The following is a 16506-nucleotide window of genomic DNA, read 5'->3' on the forward strand; positions in this document are numbered from 1 at the left end:
CAGGACTGAGCTAGAACACTCAGCTTTCAGAGGTTTGCAAACAGAATCAGGCTCAGCCAGCAAGGCAAAGCAAAAGAAGTTTTCTGATCACACATACTGCTCATGCTATTAGCCAACACATCCTTCAGAATAAACGAGGACATTATGATTCAAGATTTAGGCAGATTAATGACAGAGCTACTCTGCATTTGCTGTAGTTACAAAAAGAATAAAATTACACAGATTTTGCATATTAGGAGAGAAAAGAATAAGAATAGGTTGAAATGCTCAAACTAGAGGACAGTCTTAACAAATCCATAGTTTGGTACTTTTGAAGTTTTGATGTAACTGATTTTGTTTTCCTTTTTTTTTTTTAAAAAAAAGAGAAGCACATGAAATTCAATCACACATAAATCATGATCATTTTGTGATTAGCAGAGAATTACAAATCTGGATACAGCTTAGTTTCACACAGTCTTTCACAGAGTCATTTTTTGAGCAATACTCTGTTTCTAAACAATGCATAAATGAGCAAGGAATTTGAACAATTCAAACCTGGGATTTAACTACCTTTAATTTCTTATAAATTATATTTTCCTTTAATAAACTTAGCCAGGATCTGAGCTCCTGCTGAGCATCATGTTGGCAGAGGTCCCCATTATACAATATGCTTTCTGTTGCTCTGCTTTACAGTTTTGTCCTTGGCAATCATTATCATATAGGTTCCTGGCATATCCACGGGCCATAAATTTGATATCTAAACAAATACTGAACAGAACAAGACAAAACAAACAGAAAAAAAAATACCCCTTTTCCCCTTACCATGTTGAATACAGCCATAGTTAATATTATAGCAGTGGTTGTCAGTGTGAGAGTGATTCGAGGCCAAGGACGGTTTGCAATTATTCCAGATGATTTCAGAATCCATAACAATGAAGCTGATGCTTTCTTGCTACATTGCTAAGTGCAAAGAGTTTAACAAAGAGAAAACAAAAATAGCTTTAGTATTTTTGATTACTATAAACAAGGATAGAATTAAGAAGGCTTAAGGTTGAAGGCAATTAATCTTGAAACACTGTACGGAAGTATTCAACTATTATATTCTCCTGAGTTACAGATCATGATTATACATGCAACTAAATGCAAATTTCATTAACATATCTGCCATAATATAAATTATGTTAAATAATTATAATTTGCAAGTACCTTATTAAACATTCATTACATATTGCTAATAATAGCAAATACAGAGTTGTCAGCAATATAATTACCCCTAATACTAGTAAAAAGCAAGCAAACAAACTGACCTTCCCTGCCTCAATTGAAAGAGAATATTTAGTAGTTTCTGGAAACTTCAAAATGTAAGTAATGACTGTGCATTTTTTGACAGAGACAAAGGTTTCCTCCTGCTGGATAAAGCCTGCATATATAGGTACATTCCTGGCAGCCTACAAAATAGTGGGGTTTCTGAGTTTTTCTTTCATTTTTTTGGAGACTTCTTTGATAATTTATTTTAAGTGAATGGTAACTCAGCAAAGAAAATCAACCTTCCCTAAAACTGTCTAGAAAACAAATAAGCATTCCATACAATTGGACTTACAATTTAACACAAAGAGTATTTACTGAATAGAAAATTTTTGTTATGTAGTGGCAAAAATGAACAATGAAAAACTGACTCATTTAACCTGCTTCCAAGAACATGCTGCAAAGCCTCTGCTCATATATGCATAGTGCCTAGAGGCACAAGATGCTCACACAGAATAAACAACAATTTGTGGCACATCCAATAAATATTAATTTGCCAAAATTTAGCAGTGAGGAGATAAGCTTGCCTAGAAGAATCTTGTGCCCTTTCCAAATGTCAAATTTAGCTTTACTGAAAGCTCTGTAAAAAAAAAACACAGTGAAAATTTAAGGAAAGCAACAATCCCACAAAAGTATTTGCTTTTTATCAATGTTTTCTTTATTTACTTAATATTACCAGAAATCATTTTACATATTGTTTTCATCTCAGACACAGAAATCAGAAACAAGCACAGGAATTCTCTGCAATGAGAACTCAAGCACTAAAACCTACCATTTTAATTTATACCATTTATTTATTAGTTCAGGTTTGATAGCTATGGCACATCACACTGAACTATACCATTACCCAACACGTGTGATACAGTTTGTATGAAGATGTTTGTCCTTCTGCACATAGCTATTTCCTTCTTAATTACACACGATTTGGACAAGTCCACTACATAGCTAGAACTTTTTTTACATTTTGCTTTGTTTTATGACACAAAGAGTTTTGCATACTGGATCAGATTGATTCTGAGTGAATAAAGTCAGTCTCAGGAAGGTCAAAACAATTGGAATCTCAAAGATGGACAAGAAAAGAATAAAAAAAGGCAGCTTTATATGCACATTAGTACTCCCCCATATTAAAAAAAAAAAATGCATAAACTCAAGGAACCTGCATTTTTGAGCAAGAAACGCCCCGCTCAAGTGCTTTGTGAACTTTCAAACATTGTTCTTCACCCCTAAATACATAGCAAATTTCAAGATAATATTAACCCATATGTAGATTATAGTAAGGTTTTGTCATCCTTCCCACTAATAAGGTAAAAAGCACAAAGCCTAGATTGCTGCTGCTGCTACAGAAGGCGAGTATTCAGTTGGACATGGGGAATGGATCTGTGTGAAAATGAATCATTCAGTTATCTGTCTAGTCAGCCTAAAACCTTGTGAGTCAGGGAGCATGGATTTATGGCAAATTAAAACAGTCATGAAATCATGCCTTAAATTACTCTTTGTCTTAGTTACAGCACACATAGAACTTTGCTACAACTTCACCTACATTGTTCTGTGATTTTCTTGGAAGTTTAGAAGTAGCTGGAATAGTTTAAGTTTGATTAGGGAAAAAAATAGGCAAGAACACTTCCTAGTGCCTTCCTATAAAGATTAAAAATGGATAAGAAATTATATAGATAAAACTGTACATTGTGTTCTCCTGTCTGAATTATGTTACCGGGTCAAGCAAAGTCCTTAGGATAAAAATTTCCAGTAAAAGAAGCTAATGATGAAAATAAATTTTCTGGCCTAAACCAGATAAATGTTATTGTGAATTTTACTGGGTTTAGGTTATCTGACTAAAGGCTGATCAAATTAAAGACAAAGATCTGGTGATGATCAAAAGGACAATGATAGATGGTGGAACCAAAGTAGCCTAACCAGTGGAGAACTGATGCCAATGAATCTGCTGCTCTAAAGACCATCGAGGGAGAATGTTTCAGCCATGGTTTCTGATGTCCTGCATGCTCATGGTGATTAATGCCTAAAAGGACAGTATGTGGGTACAGGGCAGATGATGTTGCAATGCAGCACAAAGAAACTTGGAATTGTGTAAAATATTACAGCGTGTTTTAGGGGCATTGTGCGCATGTGTAAAACTGACAGAGTGCTTACGGGATGGACACAGGGAGGAACAAATATGAATCAGGGAAGAGCAAGCATACTTAAATGGAGAAGAGAGGGGATGGCTGGGTCGGAGCAATCCCAGGCACAGCTACAGGCTGGGCAAAGAAGAGATTCAGAGCAGCCCTGCAGAAAAGGACTTGGGGGTGTTGGTTGATGAGAAAATGAACATGAGCTGGCTTCAGTGTGCACTTGCAGCCCAGAAAGCCAACCGTATCCTGGGCTGCATCAAAAGGAGCGTGACCAGCAGGTTGAAGGAGGTGATCCTGCCCCTCTACTGCTGCTCTCGTGAGACCTCACCTGGAGTATTGTGTGCAGTTCTGGTGTCCTCAACATAAAAAGGACATGGAACTGTTGGAACAAGTCCAGAGGAGGGCCACGAGGATGATCAGGGGACTGGAGCACCTCCCGTATGAAGACAGGCTGAGACAGTTGGGGTTGTTCAGCTGGAGAAGAGAAGGCTGCGTGGAGACCTCATAGCAGCCTTCCAGTATCTGAAGGGGGCCTGTATGGATGCTGGGGAGGGACTCTTCATTAGGGACTGTAGTGACAGGACAAGGGGTAACGGGTTCAAACTTAAACAGCGGAAGTTTAGATTGGATATAAGGAGGAAATTCTTTCCTGTGAGGGTGGTGAGGCACTGGAATGAGTTGCCCAGGGAGGTTGTGAATGCTCCATCCCTGGCAGCATTCAAGGCCAGGTTGGATGAAGCCTTGGGTGACATGGTTTAGTGTGAGGTGTCCCTGCCCATGGCAGGGGGATTGGAAATAGATGATCTTAAGGTCCTTTCGAACCCTAACTATTCTATGATTCTATGTAAAGAATTGTCTAAATGAACTTACTGCATAAACCCCATCTCTAACCATCTTCTGTGTAAATCTTCACTAAGAAAAGCTCTAGAGAATAACATAAATTTCAGGAAACAATATATCATTCAGCCAGTGTGATTAATCAATAGATTCCATTCCTCCAGCTGCTACTGCTAAAATTACAGATATTGCTGGCTTTGACCTGAAGAAAAATCTTCACATTTTTAGACTGCAACTTCAAAAATGAAGTTCTAGATTATTTCCATTTGCAAAACAGAAGCACACCAGAACACACTGATGCATTTCTTACCAAGCTGTTTAATGCCCAGCTCTGAATTCTGGAGTGAAAGGACCAGTGTTTATTTGGAACAGTTGCCATGCCCACCTATTTATTAAATAGATGACAAGTCTCTCTAATGGCAGAGAACAGCCTAGAGGTTAAGCCAGTAAGGCTTATGAAAGGAAAATTTGTGACAAAACCCTCAGTCACACTAAAAATCTTTAAACCATTAAGCAGAAATTCCTTAGAAAACATGAAAAAATACACTGTTGAGCAGTAATTCTCTCTGTGGATTAACAGACTTGCTGAACTTCACTTTTGAGCAGTCTAAATACAGAGCATATGTAGTACAATTGCAGCAGTTCAGCAATGCTGAAAATCTAGGGAATTCCTGGAAGCAGAATTGGAGCAATGGGATGATCATTAAATTCAGACTCTAAATAGCAGAACTATGCAGGTTTATTTTGCTGATTCCCTAGCCTACGTCAAACACTTTTTCTTGTAAATGTTGTCTCATTTGCAATTTTCTTAGGAAAATGGAGAATGAGATGAAAGGAAGAAAGAAATCATTTCTAGAAACCATGCAAGAAAGGTAAGACATCAGATCTCAGTAGCATTAGCTTCTTCATTTTTTTCTAAGCAGAGCCAGCGGAATATGGTTAAGTGTTTATCATTCACCAACCAGAAATAATAGTTATTTGTAGTATGAAAGGTGACTAATGTATTACCTTTTCATCTGATCAAGTTAAATCTGATACGACAGCTCAGCATGATAGTGAGTAATAATTTACTTTGAATATTCAGGTTTTTAAAATGTATCCTGTGTTGTCTTTCCACACACAGAAACCTGCTTCAGCATTTAACAAAATGAATGCTGTCTTTCTGAGTTAGAGCAAGGAATGGTGCGAGAATTAATTGTGACAGCTATGCTGTAGATGAAAGACAGTGTCACAAGAGCTGTCACACTTCTTCACATGTTGTTAGAGGTTGGAACATCTTGACTGAAGACCTCTTATTTACAGAAAGCCAGCGAATCACATTTTCTATAGGTCTATTATTGTTTGGTTTTGCATTAAAAAACAATTTAATATTTTACAAATACTGATGTTACAAAGAATGAAAGCAAGAGAAACAAAAATCAGATTTTTTTTTCAAATGCTCCTTTTCACTCAGACTTGAAGACACCAAATTTCAAATCCAAATGACTGTCTGACAGTGATTACACTGACCTGAGCTTGGAGAAGGGTGTCGTGGTTTAAACCCAGTCAGGTAACTTGTTCACTCACTCCCAGTGAGTGGTGCCGAGCTGACAACAATCGAGGTCTGTCCTCCCCCCCCCCCGTGCACCGGGGCTCTCCCCTTCCCCGCTCCCGGAGGAATGGGGAGGAGGAGCGAAAGAGTGCAACTCCTACGAGTTGAGACAAGAACAGTTCAGCAACCAATGTACAACACAAATCACCACTGCTACCACCAATGACAACAATGATAAGGGAAAATAAAAAGGGAAGAGAATACGATACCACCGGCCAAGAAAACGAGTTCCACCCGGAAACCCGTGTCCTTCTGGGTAACTCCCAGTTATCCCCCACCCCGGCCATGATGTGCTGTGGTATGGAATACCTCCCTGGCTAGCCCGGGTCAGGCGCCCCGTCTCTGCTTCCTCACAGCTTCCCCTCCTCCCTGGCGGAGCATGAGCCTCACAAAGTCCTTGGTCAGGGTAAACATCACTTAGCAACAACCGAAAACATCGGTATCACCAACACTGTTCTCAGGCTGGAAGTCAAAACACAGCACTGCACCAGCTAACACAAAGGAAAAACATGACTGCTACTGCTGAACCCAGGACAAAGGGTGATTTTTGTATAGATACACAAGCTTTTAATTTACGTTCTAACGGTCCTATTGTTGGTAAAAAGTACCAAAGTACTTCAAAAAGCATAGTGTAACACCAAACTTTTGAAGTCCATGGTGACACCTGTAAATCTATGCCAGGCATTTTGAATCATACGAAATCATCCATGTGAGGAGTCTACTCAACTTACGTTGGATACAAGTGGTTTGGCAAAACCTAGAATTCAGACTAAAGAATTAACAGGAAAACCTGAAGTCAGTATCACATTTTTAATTTCACCATACTTTGCAGTATGTATTATCCTTCACAAAGGTCACGACTAAATGGCCATGTTGTTCATTTCAATTGTCTCATCCAAAGGAAAGAACATAGGAGTGAGCTGTATAAAGATGCCTTTAGGCACTCATTTAGTCCTGGTACTTCCTGTCCTGCTTCCTTCATTCAAGAACATGTACAGTTGCTGTGCTATAAGCTATTTAAGGTAAAGACATTCTCAGTCTTTTGTGTCAAAGTCTCTGTATTTCACATGAAATATTTAAAAGGCCACTGCTTTTGAGAAAAGACCAAACCTGAATGACTTAAAAGACAGTGCTCAGGGCACTGAACTAGAGGAAGGAGTTCTATATCTGACTAAGCCTTAGTCTCCAGGTAAGACACTATCATCCAAAAAATGCCTTACACAATAGAAGCCCTGATAAGTGACCAAACTGTGGTACTTATACATCATGGATGTCACATCTCAGCTAAATACATATAAAGGAACCTTGAAAAGAATCTGATTGCTCTCTGCTTTTGCTGTTCTTACTAATTAACTGTAGGGAAAATTATTTGCCTACTGGACCGTTGCTACTAGGAAGCACACTTGAGTATCTCTTTTTTGAAGGGAAGTTATAATCTCACCTTGGGCAAAGATACTAAGAGGCACCATTTCTGGATTTAAAAAAAAATCAAGATAGTCTCACTCAAAAAATATTAAAAGAGAAGTTATTGGCACAACAGATATAAGAAACCTGTGACTTTCACCAGGTTAAGCAATTACTTCAGTTGGTCACAATCACATAACATGTCATAAATGTGTAACTCAATCAGGAGTAAGGATAAGGATTTTTGTTACTGAAATCAGTCCATTTCTAAGTTCATGAAGTCTGAATATGGTACTTAGTAATGATGGATTTGCTATTCTAGTGCCTGTGCTTGAGGCTTATCAGAATGACTTTTAGGTTTGATGAATATCTTTCACAAGCCCTGCTGTAGGTGCCAAAGAGCCTCTCTGCATTCTCCCTGTGTTAGCCTATTCCTGTTTTAACCTTAATTAACAAGCACAGCCTTACTATTGATGAAACTGAGGGGCTTTGATTTTTCATTTGTACCTTCACTGAGAGACACATCAGAGGCAAGATACCAGGTTGAAAATATTTTCCAAGTAGTGCTGGTGTAGTCTCTGCAGAGCTTTTAAGTATCTTAAGTGTGCACAGTCTTTCTGACTGTTAATACCAATGCCAGTTGCTTTAGAATAAAATACATATCCCTGCAAACAAAGGTGAAGACTGTGTATATCACTCTTTATACAGCTGTGTGGTATAATGCAACCAATAAATAACATTCTCTCTTCTAGCAGGGACAGGACTCCTCACATACTGGCTGCACATTGTGGTGTTCTGGTGACCTCAAATCAGAACATATTTCTTAAGTGGATCCAGTTATTTTCTGATGATTGTTTTGTTGGTATTATGTTCTGCATTCCATGGTTCAATTGGGTATTTGAGAGACTACCAGCACGTTCAGATGAGATTGTAGGAAAGAAATGTTTTTACTTTTAATCTTTGTTAGCTGAAGTAGCTAAACAGGTTTGCAAGATATTAACATATGCAATAAAAAAACATTTCATATTAATAGATGTCATGGTTTAAGCCCAGGCTGTAAATCAGAACCACACAGTCTACTCCCCGGCCACTTTTCTTTCCCCCACTCCCAGAGGGATGGGAAGGAGAATCAAAAGAATGTAACTCCCATGAGTTGAGATAAGAACAGTCCAATAACTAAGGTATGACACAGACCACTGCTGCTACCACCAGTAATAATAATGATAAAAGAAATAACAAGGGAAGGGAATACAACCGCTCACCACCCACAAACCGATACCTCGCCCCACCCTGCAGTGAACTAGCCCTTCCAGCTAACTGCCCCCAGTTCTACATCCTGGCCATGATGTGCTGTGGTATGGAACACCTCTTTGGCTAGTTTGGGTCAGGTGTCCTGACTCTGCTTCCTCCTGGCTTTCCCTCCTCTCTGGCAGAGCATGAGACTCACAAAGTCCTTGGTCAGGGTAAACATTACTGAGCAGCAACTAAAAACATCAGTGTTATCAGCACTGTTCCCAGACTGAAAGTCAAAACCACAGCACTGCACCAGCTACTAAGCAGGAGAAAAACTCACTGCTACTGCTGAACCCAGGACAATGGAAAATAACTGGCACAAAGAATATGTGGTATCAGTTAGGTGGACGCATACCCCAGGTAATGCAAAGATATTTTTGAGATGCTATTCGAATCAAAGCACAAAGAACATCTGCTTGAGACTAATACTTCTTTGGCCAGCTACCTCAGCTACCACAGAGAACTTTTCTTTACATGCTTACTGTGTTTTTTTTCTATTGATTGCATTAGATTTTCCAGTGTACCATTTAGGCAACCAGATTTCTGCTTTCTTGCATTCACATCAGGAGGTACAACACATCTAACACTTATCAGGTCTAAGGTATTTCACAGTACTTCTAAGAACAAGTATATACTTCAAGAAGATAAAGAGAGACAGAAAACATGAGCTAAAGGACAGCCACTGTCCTCTATATGCATGTAATTTGGGATGGAAACCTCTCAAGTAAAATTCAAAAAAAATACTCAGGATTAATAAAAAAGAGTAGCCTGCATTTAAAATATGAAAATAGAAGTCAGAAAGGATCTTTAACACCCAACATAATGTTAAGATTTAGCTCTGAGTAATGTCATTATCTAAAAAAAAACAAAGAAAAAACCATAAAATGAATGCATAGGCATAAAGAAGTAATTAGAAATTAGAATACAAAACATATAAATCCATTTAAAGTTTCAGTAATATGCCATTTTTAGCTGGGACTGGTGATCGTTTAATACCTATGGGCAAATGACTGTTTCTGTGAGAACGGTCAGCACTCCCTGCCTTCAGCCTGTGTGCTCGAGACCAGCAGGTGACGACACACCATAAAGGCAGGCTCTGGAAGTTGTTATTCCTGCTACCACTCTGCCACTTCGCTCAATGGAAAAATTCCTATTCTTATTTAATGGCTGATATTATCACTCCATAACAGATTGAGTTGGACTGTGCTGTAGTGCTGCTGAACAGTAAAATCAGCTAATAATAAGTCAGAGTGAAAGAGTAAACATAAATCTCTTCTTACAATATTTTAATTAAATTCCAAAAGAGCTAGTAATTTTGGTTAATAAAAATGGTTTGGGTTTTTTATTTACCGATGAAATTAAAACAGTACGAAGAAACTTGATCAAAGTTGGTTTTTGTATGACTTTGCGGTGGTGCCAGTGCAGACTGAGGGCAAAACGTCAAAGTATGAGACAAGCACATAAGACAGTGACAGCCAGCTGTCCTAACTTGAACTTAGATTTTGCTGTCCTTGCCAGCAGTACACGTCCCACTCTATAAATGTCCTCACAGACGTGTTATTTTTAGAAGAGAGTTACTTGGTGATTCTATACTGTATAGTTGTAGCAGGTGTGTGTACAGAGAAGTGTGTCCACATTTACTACATGCATTCTGCAATTACATCCAAAATTACCCTTTTAGAAAAAGAGGTGGGAAGAACCTACACTGGCAAAAAAAAACCAACAAAACAACTGAAACCCAATTGGGATCAGGACAATAAAGCTTGGTTTCTGTTAACACTGACTATAGCATTAAAAATAAGATACTGATACTTGTTTGCTTGAAAATTTCAGACGTTTTCTTCTAGAAAAAAGCATTTACAGTTATGGGGCAGATACTGCAATGGATACACTACTGAAGCATAACACAGGGTCTCACTGTAGTTAAAGCTGCAAAAACAATACTTGCATTTTTGACATGAAGGAATAAATCTTAAGGAGAGGACAGAGGAAAGATAAACCTACTGCCTCTTTCATTAGCTGCCTCTCATCCATCACCTTACAGAACCATGTCCATGCTTGTGAAGGAAAGACAGCGCTGCATCAACTATCATCATAATTTACTGGAAGCCTTCTTAGCAGCATAGCTTTTGCATTAGAGTAGCTGAACTCATAAAGACATAGACATATATAGCTCCTCTTCAAGCCGTTTAGGCTAGGACATGAAATCTCACCAGGCAACAGAAATGCAATAAGTCTCCATTCCTGGAAAGTATTCACTGTACCTACAAGACGTGGCAAAACCAGCATTGAAGGTAAGTGTTAGATATTATTCAAGGGGCACGACCCCTCAATGCTGACTTGGGATATTTGCTTAGCCATGCCTTTAAATGCAGAAAAAAATGTTAGTATTCCTCTTAAGCTTCACTATAAAAAGAAACTCCAAGAGAGTGTGCCCCAGCACTTTCTGATACCATTTCATTGTCTCAGCGTATTTCTTGGTACACTACATTACAGAAGCACCTGGCCCACTCAATGGCAAAACTGCTGTAAAATTTTACTGTAAAATTTTTAAATATCAAATTAAATAGTTATCATGAAATAGTGTCTAAACTCAAATAGACATGAACTGCCCCCACAAATTACATGAGTCATGTCCTGTAAGCACAACAGCAAAATTTTTGAAAAGACAATCAATCAAACAATAATAACATCTCAGAGATTCCAGCTTCATGGGGGAAAGAGAGTATCACTGTAAGTAGGCACTCCCTGTGTTTCAGATAAATGAGGACATTTTGCAGTAAGTTAACATCAACAAAAGAATGTTCTCAGAAGCCTGAGCATGCAAACCTTTCTCATTTAACTGGTACCCTCTACCCAAGGTAGAGTAACTTGGCAAAAATCAGAACATGTTATGTAAAAGAAACCATTAACTACTGGATTATATTTCCTTAAATACCTACCAAAAGCTGTCCAGCAAAGCAGATAAACAAAATGAAGGAAAGCAAGAGAAATGCAGCCCCAAATGAAATTCCAAGAATAGATGTTCTACAAGAGAAGGAAAACATGTATTAATTTGTTATGCATCTGTAGCATGACCTTTCTTTGTGTATAATTCTGAGAATTCTAAACATTACCATGTGTAAGTTGCATCTTTCAAATATCAACAACATGGAAACACAATTCCAATCCTTACCAGAATGGCAGGCCTTTTTCTCAACTCAGGAATGCTTCAATTGGCTTTAACTCTGACTGCAAAACTATTACCAGGAGAAGACACTAATATCCACACCTATTTTAAATTACAGAGTGCATTAACAACAGCAGCGTTTTGTTTTAACTTTAGAAAGCCTGTATTTAAAAAAAAAACCTTATTGTTTTATTTTTATGCTGTTGATTTTGTAATAATTTAAGAGTCTAACAGATATACCAAATAAACTTGTTGGCATTGTACATTCTCCCCAGAGGTAGAAAAGCAATAGCATGGGACAGTGATGTCCAGGTTTCAGTGTCTCGCAGATAGAACCTGTGATATCTGTGATGTTGTAGTCTCTCAGTCAGCAAGGGCTCTAATATAGTGTTTGTTATTTCATGAATGGCTAGGGATCCAATACTTCTGAAAAATCTGGCCAGTAGAGTCTGAAGTATCAGAGGACAGGATAGGAAATAAAACTACAAAAACATGGAAAAAAACCCCAACAAAATCAGACTTTAAATTAAAAAAAAAAAAAAGAGAGTAATCTCTATACTCTTCCTGAAATCCTTCTTAGTGTTCTATCTAGCTTATCCTTGTGTGGTACAAATAGGAACTCCTAGCCAAAATAGCCTCACTGTATGATCAATAAACAAAACCAGGGATACAATAACAATCCGTGCATGCATTCATTCTGCAAATGTGGAAATCTCTCTATATGAATACCACAGTAGAGTATAATTGCTCCTTCAGGCACTGTACAAGAGCTACTTAGCATGGACGCCTAGGGAAAGATGCTGTGGGGCCTAATTATGTTTAATGAATGCCAAGAGATTAGAAGCTTTGGGCCAACTGAGTTGTTAAGCAAGAGAACTAGATGGCATTACGAAGTCCCTCACCTGAGCATAGAACTTCAGTTTTAACCACAGATTTGACATTTTTACAGAATTAAAAATAGATTTCTCAACTACTTTGAGCACAAACAAATATTTTATCAAAGCTTATATGACAGAAATACTGGAATGACATTTTAGAAATAAGTTTTATATCACTTGCTTTTCCCACAAAACTACAATAAATGTTCCATTTTAAGTTAGCTGCTCCATAAATGCGTAATTCAGAATTAAAATACATTATTAATAAAAGCATGCATCTCTCTTCTTTAGAAATCTCCCTTGAATTAAAATATATGCTTTTTAGGGACTATAATACTAAAAATTTAGGAGTAAAACTCTATGATTAATTTCCTTAGATTATGTAGAAATACTGAAAAAAAATTTGATCCATTTTAACCGCAGTGTTATAAAATCTATTTTCAGGAAAGAAAAAAAAGCATTAGCTTCACAAACCAATTTCATGCCATATTCCTGCCATTAAAAGCATTTTGTAAAGTAACCAATGAGCTTCCATGCCAATCATTCAGAGAGCCTCTTACATGCTATGTATTAATCAGACTTTGGGTTGATGTGACAGATGATGGAAAACAAACAACTGGCAATTTGCAACATATATTAATCTTGAAATAATGTTTCTTTTTTGAGGTTATTTGAAAACTATTATTTCTTATGAATACATGTTCTCATGGAGACTAAGACAGTAAGCTGTACATCGGAATATGTAAAACTAGTCTCTACCTTTTGGAATTTAAAAACTAATAAGCCACAGAAGACATGAAAGAAAGGAATATAATTAACAGAGTTATTTCTTATATATGCATAAACACTTCCATTTCTATTTGTCCTTCAACAGGATTCAAGTAACCATTTCTCCATTTCAAACTCTCTGATATGATGGATGCAAAAAACAATCAATCAAACAATAATAAAAACCTCTCAGAGATTCCAAGTTAAGAAATAACACAAGAATAGCTTTGAGTCAAGTTTGGAGTGCATCCTTGTAGAGGAAGAAACTATAATTGTAAGAGAAACTGGAGAAGACAGGAAATAAAATTAACAAGGCATAAAGACAGCTTATGAGAAGAGTTCTAAATCACATGGGCAACAGGCAAGAACAAAAGGTCTTTGTAGCTGTTTTACATGATTTTGATGTTATTGAGGTAGCACAAGAAAAAGAATTACAAAGCAAGGTGAACAGAAGTCTAATTATCAAGGCAAAGAGAAAAAGAGGATAAGGAAAAGTAAAAATTCTGTATTAGAGTCCTGTCGTGGTTTAAACCCAGTCAGGTAACTTGTTCACTCACTCCCAGTGAGTGGTGCCGAGCTGACAACAATCGAGGTCCATGTCCGTCCCCCCCCCCGCACCGGGGCTCTCCCCTTCCCCGCTCCCGGAGGAATGGGGAGGAGGAGCGAAAGAGTGCAACTCCTACGGGTTGAGACAAGAACAGTTCAGCAACCAATGTACAACACAAATCACCACTGCTACCACCAACTACAACAATGATAAGGGAAAATAACAAGGGAAGAGAATACAATGCCACCGGCCAAGAAAACGAGTTCCACCCGGAAGCCCGTGTCCTTCCGGGTAACTCCCAGTTACCCCCCACCCCGGCCATGACGTGCTGTGGTATGGAATACCTCCCTGGCTAGCCCGGGTCAGGCGCCCCATCTCTGCTTCCTCACAGCTTTCCCTCCTCCCTGGCAGAGCATGAGCCTCACAAAGTCCTTGGTCAGGGTAAACATCACTTAGCAACAACCGAAAACATCGGCTTCACCAACACTGTTCTCAGGCTGGAAGTCAAAACACAGCACTGCACCAGCTAACACAAAGGAAAAACATGACTGCTACTGCTGAACCCAGGACATTATCCACCCCTTATTCCAGACCATTTACATTTGAGTGTTTTGAATTTTTTGAACGGCCTTTTAATGCTGTTGAGACTTGTTTGCTGATGGTGATGGGAATCACCATGCTAACACGCATACAGAGTGTGTTTTGCCCACTGCTGATTTCAAGAGTTAAGCAGAGTCAGGTTTGGGTCTTGTCTGGGGTCAAACGACGATGTAGGAGGACCGAGAGATTTTCCCTGAGGCTGGACAGCCATGAGTGGCAGGGTGTGTGGGACAGTATGGGCAAGTATCTAGGTCAGTGGGCCCCTCCAGTACTTTGGAATTTCACTACCAAACAACTGCAAAATGCAGAAGAATTAGTAAAACACTTAAATGAGGTGTGTGGTCATTCTGGCCATACCAGAGATGGACAAATCACGGCAACGTGCTGGGGCTTGGCGTACGCTTACAGGGCCTTGTTCAACACTATCCAGCACCTTCAAAAGGAAAAGAATGTCGGCGGATCTGAGGGCAAAGCGACAGTCGCTACTCAAACTTTGGCTGCAATGAACAGCTCAGCTACCCCAGTGGCAAGTACAGCAGCTGCTCAAACTTCAACTGCAACAGACAGCACGGTTACCCCAGCTCCAAGCACAGCAGCTGCACCAACCCCAGCGACAAGTACAGTTGCTACTCAAACTTTGGCTGCAATGAACAGAGCAGCTACCCCAGTGGCAAGTACAGCAGCTGCACCACCCCCAGCAACAAGTACAGTTGCTACTCAAACCACAGTGATAATCACTGCAGCCAAACCAGAGGACCAATCCGTACCAATATCGGTTGCCCCTGTACGCAACAGAACAAGCAAAAAGGAGGCAAAGAGGGTGAAGCGAGATGAAGAAACTATGAATTCACCACCTGGTCCAGAATCTGATCAGGAGTCATCATCACCTGGTTACTCCGATGCTGGGACAATGGGGCTGATGGTCACGAACTAGAAGGTACAGAAGCCAAGCAGCTGGGATCACTTGCTAGAGAAGGGGGAATTGACAAAGCAATTGCAAGAGAGAAAAAGTCCCTCAGCCTTTGGAGGCGGCTCTTGGCAGCTGTGAAAGAAAGGTTTCCGTACAAGGACGATGTTACGAGTCGTTAGGCCAAGTGGACTACTATAGACAAAGGCATCCAGTCTCTGAGGGAATCGGCCATCGTAGAGATGCTCTATCACATCAAGCCGAATAACGGGGATACACCTATAGATCCAGATGAAGTTGAATGTACATGACCCATGTGGCGAAAACTTACACGGAATGCACCGTCATCATATGCCCATTCATTGGCAACAGTAACCTGGAATGACATAGTACCACTAACAGTGGATGAAATGGTTCATAAACTCCGAGAGTTCGAAGACAATCTCACCCCTTCCATCATCTCAGCTGTGAAAAAACTGTCCCAGGACCTTGAACAACTGAGGGACGATCTATCTGATTTATCCAGCTCCTCACATGTACCAACACACGTCTCAGCTATTAACAAAAGGCGTCCTGTTGTTCAAGAGAGGAGATACAGCAGGTATACGCCACGGGGTACCCTATGGTTTTACCTGCTGGATCATGGAGAAGACATGACAAAGTGGGATGGAAAACCTACTTCAGCTTTGGAGGAATGGGTGAGTGAACTGAAGAGGAGAGCAAGGGCCAAGACTGATCGTCCCATGAGAGCTACGGCTTCAGTCTCTGGTGAGCAGTTTCCCAGATGGAATGGAAGAGCTGATTTTACTCCAGCTCCTGTGATAACGAAGAATAATCCCTTTCACCACGACTTAAGTGTCCAACGCTGTGACGACCATTAGAGGGGCCCTGCCTCCAGCCAGGTGGAGGTAGGGGACAATCGGATTTACTGGACTGTGTGGATCAGATGGCCTGGCACATCAGTCCCACAGAAGTATAAGGCTCTAGTAGATACTGGTGCACAGTGTACCCTGATGCCGTCAAGGGGTGGAACTCATCTATATTTCTGGAGTAACAGGAGGATCCCAAGAGCTGACTGTGCTGGAGGCTGAAATCAGCC

At 39.6% G+C, this 16506-nt stretch overlaps 2 protein-coding genes across 3 annotated transcripts in view; one reads left to right on the forward strand and one right to left on the reverse strand.

Annotated features, from left to right (window-relative positions):
* SEMA5A (semaphorin 5A) overlaps positions 1–16506 on the forward strand; it is an 844194-nt gene that overhangs the window by 678465 nt on the left and 149223 nt on the right. The gene's annotated exons all lie outside the window — the stretch shown is intronic.
* ADCY2 (adenylate cyclase 2) overlaps positions 1–16506 on the reverse strand; it is a 217372-nt gene that overhangs the window by 37966 nt on the left and 162900 nt on the right. For both annotated transcript variants that reach the window (XM_062610850.1, XM_062610849.1), the window contains 2 exons: positions 11481–11565; positions 802–939 (listed from right to left, as the gene is read on the reverse strand). In XM_062610850.1, the coding sequence (XP_062466834.1) occupies positions 802–939; positions 11481–11565 (223 nt within the window). The remainder of the gene's footprint in view (positions 1–801; positions 940–11480; positions 11566–16506) is intronic.

This window comes from Pezoporus occidentalis, unplaced genomic scaffold, assembly GCF_034315485.1.
Source record: "Pezoporus occidentalis ecotype Australia unplaced genomic scaffold, CSIRO_AGI_Poc_V1 ctg15, whole genome shotgun sequence".
NCBI lineage: Eukaryota > Metazoa > Chordata > Aves > Psittaciformes > Psittacidae > Pezoporus > Pezoporus occidentalis.